This window comes from Schistocerca americana, chromosome 8 (assembly GCF_021461395.2).
Source record: "Schistocerca americana isolate TAMUIC-IGC-003095 chromosome 8, iqSchAmer2.1, whole genome shotgun sequence".
In the NCBI taxonomy this organism is placed as follows: Eukaryota; Metazoa; Arthropoda; class Insecta; order Orthoptera; family Acrididae; genus Schistocerca; species Schistocerca americana.
In genome coordinates, this window is record NC_060126.1 from 110,128,403 (window position 1) to 110,148,361 (window position 19,959).

The 19,959-nt window shown below is 40.7% G+C and overlaps 1 protein-coding gene across 1 annotated transcript; it reads left to right on the forward strand.

The window, feature by feature from the left end:
- Nucleotides 1-6,476: 6,476 nt before the first annotated feature.
- On the forward strand, nt 6,477-12,817 carry LOC124545449 (fatty acid-binding protein, muscle-like). Its single transcript, XM_047124373.1, has 3 exons — nt 6,477-6,632; nt 9,719-9,999; nt 12,679-12,817. The coding sequence occupies exons 1-3, from the start codon at nt 6,557-6,559 to the stop codon at nt 12,727-12,729; spliced, it is 408 nt and encodes a 135-aa protein (XP_046980329.1). The 5' UTR covers nt 6,477-6,556; the 3' UTR covers nt 12,730-12,817.
- Nucleotides 12,818-19,959: the final 7,142 nt, after the last annotated feature.

Consider the following 19,959-nt stretch of genomic DNA (forward strand, 5'->3'; position numbering starts at 1 on the left):
AATTTTTGGTATATTGTTCAAACACTCCCTTCTACGACTGCACAAAAATTTGCGACTGTACGGCTTTTTCTCTCTAATTTCCCTCTGTTGACTGGTCTACAAATGTTTCAACCTCGACACGGCGTCCGGTTGGCATCGCACGGTCTTCTGGGCCTGTGTGTGAAATTTCTTTTAATATTCGTTCAGTGGCGCAGGTACAGTTTCCAGAAGACAATAAATCTCTTCCTCTGCCCCCTCTCTCCATCCCTCAGTCTTCCCACCCTTATTCTTCTACCCTTTCACTAACACACGGCAGCGAATGAACAAGATTGAATTAATGAACATGAGGTTGAAATATCACTTCTTCCCTAACTTGGACAATCGAGAGACTTTCCTGTTATCTTTTATAAGGTATTAGGTGCTAAAAATAATAATAAGGTAAGATCAGAGTAGGGAACGCATGATCGAGCAAAATTTTCATATTCCAATACGGCGCATAAGTACTGTTACATAGCTACCGCCATAAAACGGCAGACAAGAACAGCACACCCACGTGTAGCATGTAGACTTAACCTACATTGGTCTTTCTGATACCCCTCACGCCAATGAGCGCACGTATCTAGTAACTAAATTACCTTAAATTGACTGACTGATGACCTCAGAAGTTAAGTCCCATAGTGCTCAGAGCCAGAGCCTTAAATTGACTGTTTAATCCGAGCATCCTATGCAAGGTCCAGTTTAAATTCTTGTCCTACGTTATATCAACTCTTTTGGCTGTATTTATGGTCAAATCTAGACCATTAGTCAATCGCACTAGAAATACCATAATTGCATTAATTTGCTCATATCATAAGCTGTATTACAGTAACAACAATACGTTAAGTTACACACCATGTGTTTCTATAAGATGTAATGTTTACGATATTTATGTCTAAAGGCCATGGGTTTTAATTTGTGCTAATGAACAAACAACACTTACTAGTGTCAACCTAGACACTTACGAAAAATAAACCAGAAAAAAACATTTTATACGCACTTGTTCATCCAAATTTCATTTCATTTCTTAGTAAATCCTCAAAATTGCTGTCTCCAACAAAGCTATGGAGTTGATAACTTCGAAGGAATTATTCGCGCATTCACTCAAAAATTCCTGGAGTCCTGGGAATTAAAAAAATGTTGGGGCTCGCTGGTGTCTGGCTTCGGTTTTGGGGTCTTAGGTGTTTTGGCACATTTTGCCCTAACTTCAGCTGACTTTTTTCTGTTTCGCAAAAACAGCTAAGGATTCCGACATACATCTCTGCCATTTTTGAACAAATGAAACAGTTTTACTATGGAGAAAGGATCAACATCTTGTTTACTGCCACTTAGCACTATTGCGACACCGATGTATTTCTGTAAGTTCTTGTAAATTGGACCGCAATCTTTATGGTTTGTTTGGTTGTAAATTGCTATTACAATTTAGGCGTTACGCCATTGCCGAACACAAATACAGTAGAGTCCCGCTAATCCGAACCCCGGTAGTCCGAACATGAAAAATGTTAGTCTAAGTATGAAAAAATGTGCGGTAAGCTGCTGTACATACACACAATTTTAAATACATTGTGCAGTAAACATGTATTAGAAAAATTGGCAAGAAAACATTAGGTTTAAACAATGCGTAACAATCAAAGAAAAGCTATCAAACTTAGTAAAATACAGCGGACATTGTATCCCAATTTTTTAGCGGAAAAAAACTCAGTCATTGTTTCTTGGCATAATGAAGACAATCTGTTTTATGACGCATAGTTTCGCGATCGTCTCATAAACATCAAATCAGAAGATGTAGCTGTGGGCTGTTGCTCCAAATAACGTAGCGCGAGGTCAAGGGCTTCTGCTGCGTCACTGTGTCGCACCAGCCCTTTTTTGTCGCTTTCAGGCTCTCACTGTCACTTCTGTCACAGCAGTCCACGTCTTCCTGGTCTTGAGTCACAGCAGCAACTGAATCAGCGTCTATAGGGTTCCCCACACATTCCCCATCCGCTGCCATCGACTCATCTACGTCTCCTTCACTAGCTTCTTCACATCAAGGGATTGTCTGCATCATTTGTAGTAGATTTTCCTCTTCATTTTCAACTAGGTTGTCCTGAAATTCATGAGATGTCCACAGTTTTCTCCACGATTTTCTCAGAGTATTTTCTGAAATATTCTGCATGCCTCAGCGGCCCAATAAACAACATCCTGCACATTGGTCTTTTTTATTGTGTCCACTAAAGGAATGCTATCATCTTGGATCAGCATTCTTAAAAATTGTTTTCTCTAAATAAGTTATAATGTTTGCAGTACGCCCTGGTCTATCGGCTGTAGAAGTGGTGTAACATTCGGCGGCAAAAACTTCGCCACAATTTCTCCATCACATAATTCCTCAGTGATGGGGTGAGATGGCGCGTTATCAGTCAAAAGGATTGCATGGGGAGACAAATGATTTTCCTTAGAAAACCGTCGAACAGAGGGAACAAACTGGCCCTGAAACCATTCTTTGAACAGCTTACCGTCCATCCATGCTTTTTCTGGTTGCGATAATATACGGGCAGGGACCATGCTGCAGTTTTTAAAAGCTCCGGGCCTAGCAGATTTGCCGATCAGCATTAAAGGCAGCTTGTGATTGCCAGCAGCGTTGCTGCACGCTAATAAAGTCACACGATCTTTGCACATTTTAAAACCAGGAGCATGGTCTTCTACTTTTGATGCCAGGCTTTCTGTTGGCAATGCCCTAAAATTAAGGCCAGTCTCGTCATCGTTATAAATTTGTTGGGGAGAATACTTTCCCTCTGTTATCATTTTTCCAAACTCACCCAAGAATTCTTTCGCTGCATCACGGTCAGAAGAAAGCTTCTCACCATTAATTGTTAGCTGATGGATTAAATGACGTTTTTTGAATCTGTCCAACCAGTCTGTCATCACACTAAAAGACTCATCACCGTTCATTTACTTGTTCAGGTAAACAGCCTTCTCCTGAACCACTCAAAGGAGTTCCCCTTTCTCTTTTCTGCATAAACCAAAGGAAAAGAGCTTCATCCACTTTGTCGTACTGGGACTGTTTCAAAGTCTGCCGAATTTCGAGTTTTTTTTCCGAAGATGTTGCACAGGACTGTTCACGCTTAACTCGTTTCTTCTTCCAATCACTAATGGTTGCTTTATCAGCACCCAGTTCCGTTGCCAGTTTATATACATTCTCACCATTGTATATCCGCTTCAAAACATTCAGATTCTCTTTGAGAGTTAACGTTGTATGTTTCCGTTTAATCATGACGAAAATACGTACACCACTACACCTGAACGAATACAACTGTTACGCGTGCCAGCGATCGATAACTAACATAAACAAGCACTTTGCGAGCCAACTGGCAGTACACTGGCCTCAGACACTTTAAAGGTCTCAACAATGCACAACAACAAGGGCAGGGAGTGAGAGTGAGCCATTGTTCCCACACTTGTTCCCCTTTGTTACCATGGTGTACCTACTTGTCTGCTTGGTATACTTCATTCTAGAAACTCGTCACCGTCATTCCGGCTAATCCAAACAAATCGGTAATCCGAACAAGGTTCGGTCCGAATTAGTTCGGATTAACGGGACTACTGTATTCGACGCCATGTCACAGCACAGTATAAGTAATGGCATCACTATAGTTATGTGACCAACTTTACAGCAATGTAATATTTGATCACTGGATTTTCTTTCAGCACAGGATATTTTTGTGGTATACTGCACATCACTTTTCCTGCTATAGCTAACACAAGTAAAATAATGCCTAACCTTTTATCAGTAATGACGCTGTTGCCCCTCGCCTCCCCATGGACACAATGTGGAGCAAAACTCTGAAAGAGTACAGTTATTTGTAACTTATATCAGCATTCCAATATTTGTATTTGACAGTACCGTAACACCGAAATTGCAAGAGCAAAATAAAAACAGCTGTTTCTTTACCGTTACGCTCTCTAACAGCAGGCAGCAAAAACGAACGTTTAAACCTTTCTGTGCGAGCTCTGATTTCTCTTATTTTATTATGATGATCATTTCTTTCTACGTAGGTGGATATCAACAAAATATTTTGACATTCGGAGGAGAAAGTTGGAGATTGAAATTTCGTGCAAAGACGTCGCTGTAACGAGAAAAGCCTTTGTATTAACGATTGCTACCTCAACTTGAGTATCATATCCGTGACACTCTCTTCCCTATTTTTTGATAATACAAAACGGTCTCACCCTCTTTGAACGTTTTGGATGTCCTCCGTCAATCATATCTGGTAAGGATCCCATACTGCGCAGCAGTACCCTAGTAGAGGAGTAACAAGTATAGTGCCGGTAGTTCCTTTAGTGGACCAGTTGCGTCTTCTAAGTGTTCTACCAACAAAACGCAGTTTATGGTTCGCGTTTCCCACATTATCTATGTGACTGTTCCAATGTAAGTTGTTCGCAATTATTACTCCCAGGCATTTAGTTGAATTCACAGCGTTTAGTGTTTTGTGATTTATCATCTAACCGAATTTTAACGGACAACTTTTAATACTAATACCCTCACATTTTTCATTATTTAGGATCAACTGCCGCTTTTCGCATCATACGGACGTCTTGTGTAAATCATTTTTAAACTTATTTTGATCTCCTGATGTCTTTACTAGTCGGTAAATGACAGCAACATATACAAACAATCCAAGAGGATTGCTCAGATTGTCTCTTAACTCACTGAAATACAATAGAAACAGCAGAGAGTCTCCTTTGGGAACACCAGATATCACTTCTGTTTGAGTAAATGACTTTCTGTCAACTACTACGAACTTTGACTTTTCTGACATGATCACGAATCCAGTCACACAGCTGAAACGATACCCCATAGATACGCTGTTTAAATAGAAGCTGCTTGTAAGAACTGTATCAAAAGCGTATGGGTAATCTAGAAATCGGAAACAGTTTGAAATCAGGATCCCCCAACGACAGCACACATTACTATGTGCGGGGAGCTGTGTTTCAAATGAATGATATTTTCTGCATTCGTGCTGACTGTATGTCAACAGATTGTTTTCTTCGAGGTAGTTCATAATATTCCAACACAGTATATGTTCCAAAACTACTACAAACCGACGTCAGTGATATTGTTCTGTAATTCTGGCCCTCCCGCCGGAGGTTCGAATCCTCCCTCGGGCATGGGTATGTGTGTTGTTCATAGCATAAGTTAGTTTAAGTAGTGTGTAAGCCTAGGGACCGTTGACCTCAGCAGTTTGGTTTCTTAGGAATCCACACACATTTGAACATTTTTGTACCTCCGCAAATTACTGCTATTTCTTTTCCTGGTTGTCAATGTTGCCTGTGCTACTTTTAGTCTAAGTACAGATCTTTCGTCGAGCGATTGGTCGTATCTGATGGTTAAGTACAGAACTATAATTTCTACGTGCTCTGAAAGGAATGTAACTGGTATACTATCTGCATCAGCAACGGCCTTGCCGCAATGGATACACCGGTTCCCGTGAGATCAGCGAAGTTAAGCGCTGTGGGGGGGCGTAGTCGGCAATTGGATAGGTGACCATCCAGACCGCCATGCGCGGTTGCCATTTTCCGGGGTGCACTCAGCCTCGTGATGCCAATTGAGGAGCTACTCGACCTAATAGTAGCGGCTTTGGTCAAGCATACCATCATGACGACCGGGAGAGCGGTGTGCTGACCCCACGCCCGTCCTATCCGCATCCTCCACTGAGGATGACACGGCGGTCGGATGGTTCCGGTTGGCCACTCGCGGCCTGAAGACGGAGTGCTAAAAAAAAAAAAAATACCATCTGCATCGGAGCTTATGCCTTATTAAATGATTTCAGCTGCTTTGCTACACTGAGGATATCTACTTCTAACTTACTCATGTTGGCGGCAGTTCTGGATTCGAATTATGGAACATTTACGTGGGCTTCTTTGGTGAAGCGCCAATTATCTCAGTTGTGGGTTAGCTTGTCTTAGGAGAGTGTATAACGGCTTTCTGACACCCAACCGATTCATAGCTTGCATCCAGGCCACAGGGTATGCAACGTCTTATCAATAAGTGTGCTGACTGCCACGCTGTTTGTAAATCTGAACCCGGGAAGTTTTATTTCTTTTCCTCGTCTCCTTCTGAGAGTTTCAGCTCTTTCGTCTGGTAATGTATTTCGGTCGCAAAATGTATCCCCGTAGAATATTAGATGGCTTATAACCTCGTACTGTCCCGCCATGCCCCCCGCCCCACTCCCGAAAGCACCACTCTACATTCTGTTACGTCGAAACCGCGACCTTTATCGCTTGGCTATGAAGTAATCTTGAGTATGTCTCAACACTCTTGCCACTATCGCAGTTCGGAGACAGGTGCAGAGTTTGCTTTACACAAGCCCTTCTTATCGAAGGGCTCATCTTAAACCAATTTGAGCTGCTGCCGTTATCTCCCGCCGGCTGTCGTAACGGGCCTCTCGCTACTTTGACCCCTGCCAGAGCGTATAAAGACACCCGGTTACTGGGCGCCCGCTACCGACTACCCCGGCCGCTACTGATCGTCCCGTGTGCTGTCGTCGAAGCAACAACCTCCAAGATGGTGAAGGCATTCCTGGGAAAGACCTACCAGCTGGACAAGAATGAGAACATGGAGGCCTTCCTCAACGCCTACGGTTAGTTTCCACGACACACGTGTTTTCTCTCACTAAATTTTTGATGCCTTCATTACTAGTCTGATAGAATCACTTCACATTTGCTTAGAGTTCGCAGTGAGATCTCTGTTGTCGTCTCACAGTTTACCAGGTTCTAAAGACAACGCCTTGCTAATGAAGACATCCTTTTTTCTCTCTCGCCATCTTTTCCATTTGCTCGTAGTTGCTGGAGTGCATTCCACTGCTGACGCTGTGTAATTCAAATGTTCTGAGCTTGCCTTTTGATATTTTTCCTAGTACTTTTCCTTCTAAGATGCATTTTATGAAACTTGTCCGTGGAATTAGGAATTGGACATTTTAGTTTTTCTTCTCTGTATCATTTTAATAAATACCCTTTTTAATTTCTCTTAGTCTTTGTATTTCCGATTTTATTATGTTTTAGTGGCAGTTCTAAATATCCACATCTCTATTGTTTCCAACTTTTTCTTCTTTCCCTGCTTCCTCAAGTCTGCTCTTCCTAACTATTGCTTAAAATGCTCCGAATAAATGTCTTGTTTTTATATTAAGGAGGTTGTTTGTAAGGAAACTACACCTAGAATTACTAACCAAATATTAATTCCATGTTTATTTGACTGCGACTGATACGTGAAATAAATAATCTGAGAGTGGTAGTACACGTAGGCAAAAAACATGAGTTTGGTTAAACTGGTAAACGATGTTAGTTTGTGATATTTAACTGGCTACAAGTAAAGTCAATGTGAGACCAAAACCTATGACTCACCTGTAATTGCAATTTAGCATGTTCTGCTTATTTAACGTAACTTATGGGTAGCAAATGATATGTTGTTGCATCAGAGAGTGAGATACTAACTTCTAATATACGTTTCATGGGGAACAATTGTGATATATAGATTTATCAATGTAAGTGTTGCATTTTAGGGTAAGCTTACATGCATCACCGCTTTTTCAGAGACGTTTCAGAATTACAGTCATATCACGGCTACAGTTCTTTATTCTTGCATGCGTTGTCTCGTTCAGCGAAAATTTCCTGGATTTTGCATTTAGACGGTTCAGCAACAGCATATAATGTCCTTCCAGCGGCACTCTACATGGTTACAAATACAGAAAGAACAACTGGCTCCAAGAACTTGTCGGTTACTTTTGTTATGGCCTTCATAATGACGAGGTGACCGCTCGTATGCTTCATTCCGACACTGTGACTCTTACGTGAAATCTTTTATTTTTCTGCAACACTTTATTTGCCTTGTGAGTCACTATTCATATTTAATATGTGAAAGCTGCTCCATTTTTTTCTTTGCCCTAATCTTAAATTATTTACATGAACGAGGCATTTTTAGCAGCGTTGATATAATTTGTCAGCAGCTTCAGTATTGTGCTTTGGAGGTGATAAACCGTGGTTTAAACACGTTGCTTATGCTGCATCAGTTACGTCAACAGCCAAGTAGTCAAAGAGATGACAGTCTTGCTGTGCATTTGTTCCATCTCCAAGGATCAGATCCTGCTGAACTGTACCCTTATCATGCACCTGCAGGTTTCTGTAACGAATAACGCTCCATGTACTACAACCAATCGCGAACCGTAAACAGTCGTAAACTCCACCGTACACACATCTAACACTGTTGTCTATTCTTCTTCAAGGTGGAACCATCTATGAACATCCAGCGCGTACTTCCTCGTCATCAAACTGTTGCTAGAGGCCATCAATGTACTGTTTCCACCTACCTGCTCTGTCTTCTCTGCGCATAATTGCGGAATTGCTGTTACACGTTTAATATCGTTGATTGATCTCGGACTATCTGAGGTATTCATTTGCGAGTGTCGGTTCTGTATACAATACGACCACTCTAATTTTGACCCTGAACGACTGGAAGCCCGTGTAAAATGTCAGATCAAAGTGTCAGGATATCTATTAGTGGACATTAAAAGGATGCGTGTCAGCCGTTTGTCTTGAACCGTTCTGGGGATACTTTCAATGACGTGTTTGAAGGTCTGTGAAGGAATAGCACCCCATTCTTCCTCGGCAGTCAGTGAAGATAGTGATGTTAGACGATAGGGTCTGGAGCGTAGTCAACGTTCTTAGTCATCCCAAAGGTGTTGGAGTGAGTTCGGTTCGAGCTTCTGTTTGAGGAGTATTACTCTCCACAAACTATTGTCTCACTGATAATGCTTTATGGCAGATTGCACTGTCATGGTGATACAGACATTCATGTCTTGGAACTGTTCCTCCACCATATGCAGTATACCACGCTGGAAACGTCTTCATATCTTTTCGGATCGAGCGTTTTCTTAAGTGCAATGAGGGGACCACAGCCTAACCACGAAAAAATAATCTCGTACCATAACACATCTCCTCTGTACTTTACTAGTTGTAATACACGTGATGTCAAGTAACGTTCTCCAGGCATTCGCCAAATCCAAACTCTTCCATCGGGTTGCCTCTCGTTTCCAGTCATTCACTGTCCAGCCGCGTCGTTGTTTACATTACCTCAAGTGTAGCGTAGCAACAAGTACAGAAATACGCGCCTTTTGAGGTTCTGCTCGACCATTATACTTCACTATTCTTTCGTCCCTGAGGAGAGTCATTGTGCTAGCTAGAGAGCCTGTAGCACTACGAAATAGACGAGCAATTCCTTTCGCTGTTTTCATGGGATTTTTTACAACCTCCCCTTGCAATGCTTTATGGTCTCTGTCCGCAGTGCATTTGGTCCGCATGGGCTTGGTTTAGCTGTGGTTGTTTCTTCGCGTTTCCACTTTGACAATCGCATCACCAACAGTCGCTTTTTGCCACTGTTTTGTGATTATTTTGTTACTCTGGTGGTATAGAATAACCAGTCCACGTTCCAAGTCACTGAGCTGTACTGATAGACCCATTCTGCTGTTACTGCTTCCCCACTAACGATATAACACTCCCTACATTTTTTTATACCGACTGATCCACCTCTCTCGATGTCTACTGGCCAATTCAGCATTACATAGGGGTGTCCGGATACTTTTGATCATGTAGTGTGTAGGCTAGACTTCGGAGTCACCTCTGGAAACTGTCGCGCTGCCGAACTGCCACTGAAGGTTGCTTTCCTTGTCGGCAGGCGTGGACGCGGCGATGAAGGAGGCCGCCGCCAAGCTGAAGCCCACGACGACGCTGACGGAGAGCGGCGGCGTGTACACGCAGGTGACGGCGGCGGGAGACCGCAAGGTGACCACCTCCTTCAAGCTGGGCGAGGAGTTCGACGAGACGACGCTGGACGGCAAGAAGGCCAAGACCACCGTCACCCAGAAGAGCGACGACACCCTGCTCCAGGTCCAGAAGTTCCCCGACGGCAAGGTCGTCAACATGGAGAAGAAGTTCACCGCAGATGCACTCACGGTGGTGAGTACCCAGCCACCATTCAGCCGACCAGAAACTCCTCTCTGGCGCCGCTTCTAGATTCACCCATACGGCGAGGCCAGCCTGCTAGTATTTTCAGTTTTCAAATTGATCTCATATAAACTCCCTTATTGCTTAACTTCCGACGTTTGAAATACAGTTTCATTTGCTGTCGTAATTTCCCCTGTGTTGACTAATTCATTGTTTTCTTAATACTATCCAAGAAAAAAAACTGTAACCAGCCACACTTTTTGAATGAACAATTTATATTACAGTAACTGTTGTCGGATTCGGGCCTACCGTCAGACAGCAGCGAGAATTTCTCAAACAACTCTGAAATTTTTGTCCTATAATTTATAAGAAGATTATCTTGTTAACAGATTTCACTTCCTGTCGTGTAATATTAAAGAACATTCATGGTATTCTTGTATAAAAAGCTTTTATTATTATTATTATCTTCTTTCCTTTCTCAGACGTTATGTCTGGTTAAAAGTGGAAAGTGACGCGGTCCTTGAGCAAGCGTGACTTCCTTTTGATCAAGGTCCACGTCACTTTCCATTATTATTATTATTATTATTATTATTATTATTATTATTATAAAGAGCGTGTGAACTTTGGCCAAGCTCATCTTCACTTCCTGTTAATATTACCTTCTCTTCTAAAAACTTTTTCATTAGTTCACTGTGTTTTCTCATCTTCTTCTGTGTCCGTTTCTTCTCTTGAGACTCATTCAGTTTTTTTTGTTTCTGTTTTGAGTGTGGAGTTGTTTTCCGCCCATAATTTACGTTCTGATAATTTCAGTTCCTCCAGATCTTCTTATATTTATTTCATCCAAATAGTCTTTAATTATCTTGGATTAGCGATATTAAGAATTTTGTTAGTGGGTCCGTTTTCATCCATTCTACATAGGTATCCTAGAACTGTAGATGACTTTTCTTAAATTTATCTACACTATTGTTTTTGTTTTCGTAGAATTTCTTTGTAGATCGTCTGATCTAAGTTCTATCTTGAAGAACAGCGCCGTACATTATTCTAAGAAATTTTCTTTTTTGTTTCTCAATTTCATGAATTTTCATCATCCCTCTAATTACTGTGATTTATGCCACGTACAAGACGTCTGGTAAAACAACCGTGTTGTAGGGTCGTAGTTTTGTATTACAACGTTGTATTGATTCCATGTCGGTTTGTTTTTGTAGTCTGTGCTGCAAATTGTGTTCCGTCCAGGAGGTAGGATGGTTGTTTCCCAATTACTTGAAGTGAGTGACCAATGACGTTTTTCTATACTCTGTTTTCAGTGGGACTTTTCCTGTTCATTTGGTGTCCGCATACTGACTTTTTCATACGAAGTTATTTAGCGTTAATTTGGCTTCATCTTTGTTGTTCACTAACACACCCGCATCATCTGTAAAGGCCGAGCGCTGTCGAAGTGACTCTTTTTCCCTCTCTTCTTTCTAATTAGGATACCTTTGACGTGCTGCAGCAGCGATAAGCCATCTTCTTGTAGGATGCCTATGTCAAATTACAATGAGTTCGAGATTTATCCCATGAATTTAACTTTCGATATGGTCTGTTGCGAGTCTTACAAATCAAATCATCTATAAAGAGATTTAGACAACGAAGTCACCGTCCAGCGTCAAATAAGACATCAGCTGGTATAAAATATTGGCAAAGAATTATGAAATAAGTTTCAGTAAGGTTTCAAGTTTTTACACATATTATATTGGAGCGAGAAAACCATTCGAAATGGTGCTTAAGACGCATTAAATACTCTGAAAAACGCAGAAAATTAAATGCAGAGGCGCAGTAAAAAAGTCTAAGGAAATAAGTAACGACAGGAGCTGCTGAGGTTTCTTACCAGAAAAAGAGAGGGGATAACGTAAAATCTACAGACCAACCATGAAATGTTCACTTGTGGCTATAATTACAGTAGAGGACGAAAATTCCAGAGGCAGACAAATTACGTAATGAAAGTAGTAAGCAACAATAGATGAAGGATAGAATCACAGTCCGCAGCTCGTGGTCGTGCGGTAGCGTTCTCGCTTCCCACACCCGGGTTCGATTCCCGGCGGGGTCAGGGATTTTCTCTGCCTCGTGATGACTGGGTGTTGTGTGATGTCCTTAGGTTAGTTAGGTTTAAGTAGTTCTAAGTTCTAGGGGACTGATGACCATTGATGTTAAGTCCTATAGTGCTCAGAGCCATAGAATCACACCGGTGGTTACACAGCGCTTTTTTAAAAAAAACTGAAACACAAAATACACGGAGAGGGAAATAAAAACTCCTTCGTTGCATATTTTGGAAGAAACATTGCGTGTGCAGTAAAATGACTGAAGTCGAAATCGTGTAAAATCATGTCTTTTTCCTTCACACCTTTACGAAAAGAATTGTGGCAGTGTCGAAACATCATGGGTATTAATACTTTTCTCTCCTAAGGAGTGTATGTCTCCCCAGTATTTCTTTGTCTCTGACTATAACGTAAAAGCCTGATCTGTACCGTGTGTTCTCACAGCGCCTCTGACACCATTTTAGCTTAACAACGTACTGAATAGAAAAAGAGCACTATCTCTTAATGAATATATTAATGTGTGTCAGGTATCACTAGATTGGTGAGCAAAATTATAGAACTGTTCCTGCCGTGCCTTTCGTAAGAGAGTTAAAATATTTCCTTTTTTTTGTGTTTTCAGACTATCACCCTCGGCAACATCACGGCCAAGAGGATCTACAAGGCGATCTAATTACATCATGGACGCTGTCCTTTTTTTCCTGTTAATGTTATCTTATTTTATTTGTTACTTTTAAAAATAAATGCTTTGAAAAATGTAATTATGTTTGAAATTTTTTGTTATGTTGGCATCATACACCTAAGAAACAAACTTTACGACGAACCTACTCCTACAACGCAACATCCGAGATTTGACGTTATCAAGTAAGTCCTCACACAACAAAAAAAGGTCAAAATAGCAACTCCGAAAAACGGTGAATTAGCGAAGTGACAATATCGTTTTAACAAAAGTTACCATGAAATTGTATTTATGTTAACGATTGCACACAGACAATGGTTCGTTAGTTTCGAGTCCAATAAACGACAGGCATGATAAATGTTAAGGTGGGTACAGCACTGTTCGAACAAAGACAATATTAACAATGGCGATGCGTTGGTCATTTACAGGTTTACAGTTGTTTCATCATTGCCATTCGATAATTCCTCTGCGTTGTAGAAACATTTAGTAAAGAGAAAACACTGTATTTTCATTTTAAAACGCTGTTAATATTTGCAGAGAGTTTATTTTGAAAGAGAGATCGTTTAACAGTTTTATAGGTGTACGATTCATGCAGTACCCGTTTGTGAAGGAGTTAACTTGTGAGAAAACTTAAGGAATGCAAATAAAATACTCAAAAAATTACCACATATATAATACAGATATTACTTCACCTGCAAAGTAACAGGTATTACATAGTTACATGAAAACAATTACGTGAGTACTACTTCGCAGCACTACAGAAAGAGAGATGTTATCGTGGAACACAGCGAGTAGTAGTAATTGTATAACTTTGCATGATATAAAAACCACAAAGATATTTAAGTACCACATGAGCTTCTAGTGGACATGATGCAGAAAAGCGCATACCTAAAGCAAAACTATTTCCTAATGTTCAACTATAATTCTTAAGGTTCGGGTGAATAATTTCTATTGAATATTTCTATTTTTGAGTAGCACATTGCAGGTTGATTTTATGACTAGTATATAGATTATTATGGCCATTTAAACTATTCGAAAAACACTCATTCCGTAAGAAAATATGTCTTTACTCATCCAGTTTATCAAATTTTCCTTGAGTTGCCAATGAAGGTGTATTCATAGGATACTACTTCTCCATCCATAGAACATAACCAAAATAAGCTTCTGCAACTATCTTAGTAGACGATCTACGCATAATCTAGGAAGAATGAGTGAGCTAAGTTCTTTTCTATTCGTAATAACATTACTAGTCTAATGATACAACGAGTCGATTCACACAGAATGTAGGTATTTCACAGATATTTTAAAGTGTAAGTTTATAGCATCAAGTTACAACATATATGACGATGAGAAATTTTCATGTTGTAAAGATTTGGTGGTCCTTCATCTCAAAGGATTTCGCTGCGTTGGGTATTAAATCTGTCACGTCGTTCAAAAGCTGAAAACATATAATTACGGGTCATACTTCCGTTATGAATGGTAACTCATCAGGCAGGCTTTACAAGAAGTTAATTGAACCCATTTAAGACAGTGATGTCTTTTTTTGTTTAACCTTATTTTTCCCGAAAATAACAATAACAAAATATAATTGTTGTTTCCAAGAATATACATCCATCAGAATAAAATATTTTGTCTCTTTGCTGTCAAATTATGCTATGAATTATTAATAGTTTTACTTAGCCTTAGTAATCGCTCGTAGCCATGTTTGAGGGACCACAGAATTGAATAGCACCGTTATGCAAACATTAATTCCGTCAGTATAAAGCATGTTGTAACATAGAAAGTACTTGCGATTGTTGATGTGAAAAATCGTACACCACACTCTTTGCTATCTAAGTACAAAGATTTCATATCACGTTCGTTCTATATGGGCTCAGTTTGCATGTCCTGATTTCCCACGAACGTTTTCGGCGAGATACTAACATTGAAAACTTGCACCAACCGTGAATTCGAAACAAAACAGAAATTACAATCCCAAATCACCACTTTTAACATAACTTATTCTAAAGTTCAGTTTACTGACAGAATCTAGGCTGTTTTATCTCCACTGACGGACCAAAGTTATTGGTGATTTCAAGTTACACCGCTCATCTTCATACGGTTGAATACAGCTGTTCTATTTTCTATAACATTTCCTTAGCTTGCCATATGAAAGCTAAAATAACGACACTCCCAAACTATGCACCAACACATCTAACGACAATTAACCACTATAGGAGCTCTAACTAACTGTTGAACAATGAAAAGAAGTAATATGTGCTTGACGTACACGTACCCAGTCCCCTAGCATCAAATACGCAGTATTTTGTTTGCAATGAAGAAAGTAAGTAATACAAGCAGGGCCAGTTCAAGGCTTAAGTGTCACACGCGGCCCCTTAGAGTTTCCTGTTGAGGGATGAGACAGGGAGGTCCAAGCCCAAAATTTTTACAAGAGACTACCAAGCGCCCAAGAAAAATGATATGACACTTGTATGGAAAATTTTCTCGAACTGGCCCTCATTAGAAGTGGGTAATAAAAATGACGAGATCGTTCTGAAAATGTTGTAATTTAGGTTTGCAGGTTATCACTGGTTTGTTTAATTTTTTATAAGAAGGAGACACAGTGAGACGGAACGTTCCATAAAATTATCAGACATTGTAGAAGGTGGTCACAAAAACTCTGAAGAGCTTCTTACAAGGGAGATTGCGCTGAAAAATTCCATACACTGCACATGTTTTGACCTATTTAATATTGAAGTTAGACAATGAGATGGTCGTGCGAGTAGATTCAAGCAACCTGCTAGCGACAGTGACGCTAAAAGTACTCTTCGTTTGTTTTCCTCAGACGCATCAAACGTAGCTTTTGCTCGCGTAGCTTAAATTTATCACTTCCCAAAAAGGCGTGTTTTAACTACTGATAAGCTTTTGAACACGTAGTTAGTAACTCACGGACTGACAATGTCTGTGCATTACCGCATTTTAGTACGTGCAAGTACGTAGAGCGTAGCTTAAATTTATCGCTTTCGAAAAAAGCACGTTTTAACTGCTGTTAAGCTTTTGAAAACGTAGTTAATAACTCACGGACTGACAATGTCTGTGAGTTACCACGTTTTAGTGTGTGCAATTGCGATGACCTGGTTGATTAACATCAATGCTTAATAACTCAGAAACGGTTCAACGCATCGAATTTCCTTTTTTAACAGTTATTTCTCGCCAAACCTCAAGATTTTCACCCTGTTTCTAACCTCCCTGAATGTATGTTAGACTAATGGAAGATATCATAGTGAATCTGGTTGTGAACCTAAGGCATAGAAGAAATGGAATGAACACCTACTATAAATGGGAATTTAGAACAAAAAATAGATATGGTGAGATGAAGAACAATAGAAAGGAAATAATAACTTAGTAAACAGATATTGGAGAAACTAAAAGTGGAAGAAGTGAGAGCACTGTGATACTGAAGAAAGAATATTGCACATCGGAGGATATGCAAGAACCATATTAGGAGCATTTCCACACACTATTGTCCATGGTTGAGGAAGAGATTTATGAAACTGTATGGATAGAGAATAGCACTGTAAAATTGTGTATTGCATCCGATGAGAACGATGGGAAAGAAATACTAAAATAATTTAAACTGAGCTGCTGCAGAAGAACTTGAAATTAAATGGACGTAGGAACTGCGAAGTTGTGAGGTAATAAAAAGAGTAGACATGATAAGAAATTATTTTTCAGTATAAAAGACTTCTTGGCGCGATGGAATCTAGGAACAGAAACGCAGAATTTTATTGTTGTGATTGTGTGTCACAACTCCTTCAAGCAAGACTTCCCTCGAACAATGCGAGGTACACAGGACGGCCTACAAATCAGGCGAAGCGAGATCGCCAGCACTAGCGGTCTGCTGTAGAGGTCGCTAGCAAGGCGAAACTATGATTCACGTCACACATCACACGGAACAAGTAGTTCGGAGCTTATTATCGCTTTGCAACAGTTGTGGGAATGAAGAGAAAAGATTTTAAAAATGAACCGAACGCTCGAAAATAGTAATCATGAATTTAAGATACCTGCTTGTATATACAAAGGTCGTTCAATAAGTAATACCCCACATTTTTTAAAAAGCCATTAATATACATAGACAAACGTCCTTGTTGGTGCTCCACATCAGATATTTGTTCTGCGCTCCGGTGAAGTTTCGAACCGTTATGGCAAATGGCAGAGCCGTAGTACAGCGTCAAAATGGCGTTTACATACGACTCACGTCACAAACAGCGTGGCGTTATTAAATTCTTGTGTGCATGCCGATGCTGCAATTGATAGGAGTACAGTCGGGCGATGGGTAAAGAAAGTTACAGTCTCAGAAAATGCAGAAACAGAGCTCCATGGTTAACCACGGTCCGGACGTCATGTCACAGCCACTGCTCCACACATGCTGAATCATGAGGGTGCCATTATTCGCGCCGACCGGCGCATCACAATCGATAATTGGCTCTACAGTTGTCGGTCAACATTGGAAGTGCGTCTGCAATGATCGAGACTCTCGGATATTCAAAGAGGTGCTCACGATGGGTTCCACGAATGCTCACAGCGGACCACGAGATTCAAAGAATGACCATTTCATTTGAATTGTTGGAGCGTTTCGACACTGACGGAGAGGCCTTTCTGTCACGGATCTTTACGGGGGACGAAAGCTGGGTGCACCACTTTGAGCCGCAAACAAAAAGGCGTCCATGGAGTGGCATCACCCTCATTCACCACAAAACAAGAAATTCAAGACAACCCGCTATACCGGATAAATCACGCTCTTCTGGGACTCTGATGGTGTCATTCTCGTGGATGTGATGCAAAGAGGGTCAACCATCAATTCAGAGACACACGTGAAGACTCTGAATTAACCCAAGAACCGTTTCCGAAATGTTCTAGCGGACAAGAATCCAGCAGAAATATCGCTCCAACACGATAATGCACGTCCACACACAAGTCTGAGAACCCGGGAACGTATCGCCAAATTGGGTTGGACATCATTGCCTCATCCACCGTACAGTCCAGACATGGCACCCTCGGACTTCCATCTCTTTGGGCAGCTTAAAGATTCTCTACGGGAAACACACTTTTAAGATGATGAGAGTGTCAGTGAAGCAGTGAAAACATGGCTACTCCCACAGGACAAGAACTTTTACCGTATACAAATTATCCAATTAATAAGTATCTTAAAACAAAAAGAATGGTATTTTATTAAGATACTAAGTAGTTCTAAGTCCTAGGAGGAGTGATGACCTTAGATGTTAAGTCTCTTATACGGGATTAATAAGTAAAATATAGGTGCGAAGCTGGGCATTCATGATGTCATTTTGCCTATTGATACTTAAAAGTCTCGTTTATGTTAAAATTTGCAACAAATAGCAAGTTTTAGTGCAAAATCGGTACGTTATAGCACAAGCCCGTTAAAAAATCTGCTAACGACACCTCATTCACCCCTATACGATTAGCATGTGTTGAGAATTAATAGATGTAAACTTCCTCGCTCCTGTTTTTTTTTTCTCTAACACAGATCCAGGGCAAAATGTTGTGCATAGCGTTAAATGTATTCTATATACATTTATTTTGTATTTTCAACATAAATTGAGTGCCAAATGAGTGTACTGAAATTCTACCTGGGCCTCATTGAAACAACAGAATGTCTTTCTCAGACTTTTCCGGCTATTGGTTGTCATCGTGTAGAATCCGGTGTGCTGCCGCTGATCCTTCTCTTCCCAGCACGATATTTCGACGTCGTAACTTGACGTCTTCATCAGGTGTTTCCCGAGACTGGTCAACAACCCTTTTCTCTCTCTCTCTTTCTCTCTCTTTCTCAGTGGAGGAGAGCGGGCTGTTCAAGAGCTTGCTGTATATCATTTCGAGCCGCAGGTTTTCACTGTTTATTTCTATTACTTTTATTTATTTTCATGCAATTCAGTGCACATTTTATTTGGATATTAAAATTTCATCCTTTATTCTGATATTAAAAATTGTACGAGGCGTGTTTTTTAAGTAAGTACCGTTTTGAAATTAAAAAAGGACGTTCAAACAAATTTCGGGCTTGCAGCCGGTCGTCGTTCAATACTTCGCACGATATTTCAACTGGGCACCTGCCAGTCATCTTCAGGTGAGCCGGGAAAATTTTAAAAAAGGAGGTGCTAAGATATCTCAATAATTTTATTTTTACATGAAATCTTGTACCTTATTCTACGCACTGACGCCATTTAAGTCTGATTCTTCCTTGTTTACGTTGTGTACTAAGTGTTTAAGATGCCTCCGATAATCGTGAGTCCCGCCGACTGTGAAGTACGGGCTGTTATGAGATTTCTTAGTGCTAAAGACCTAAAAGCGATCGATATTCATCGTGAGATATGTGCAGTTTATGGAAAAAACATTATGAGTGATGGAATGGTAAGAAAGTGGGCGAGAGCATTTAAAGATGGCCGCACAAATGTGCATGATGAACAACGGAGTGCGCGTCCTTCGGTCGTTAATGAATGTTTGGTGCAGGAAGTGGACAATAACGTGAGAGAAAACAGACGCTTTACGATTTCCTCCTTGCAGGATGACTTTCCTAAAGTTTCTCGTAGTGTTTTGTATGGCATTGTGACCGAGAACTTGAATTACTTGCCGGCTGGTGTGGCCAAGCGGTTCTAGGCGCTTCAGTCTGGAACCGCGCGACCTCTACGGTTGCAGGTTCAAATCCTGCCTCGGGCATGGATGTGTGTGATGTTCTTAGGTTAGTTAGGTTTAGGTAGTTCAAAGTCCTAGGGGACTGATGACCTTAGATGTTAAGTCCCATTGTGCTCAGAGCCATTTTCATTTGAATTACTGAAAATTGTGCGCACGTTGGGTACCGAAAATGTTGACGGTTGTGCACAAAACCAAACGTTTAGACAGTGCTTTGACTTTCCTTGAGCGGTATCACAACGACGGTGATGATTTCGTAAGCCAAATTGTTACGGGCGATGAAACATGGGTGGCCTAAGGCACACCAGAATCAAAGCAACAGTCCTTGGAAGTTGAGCAAGGGCATCGTTTTGCTGCAAGACAATGCCCGTCCGCATGTGGCGAATCAGACCTAAGATCTCATCACATCTTTTCTATGGGAAACTCTAGATCATTCTCCGTACAGCCCCGATCTTGCTCCCAGTGACTACCATCTGTTCCTACACTTGAAGAAACACCCGGGCGGTCAGCGTCTGCAAGACGATGACGAAGTCAAAACAG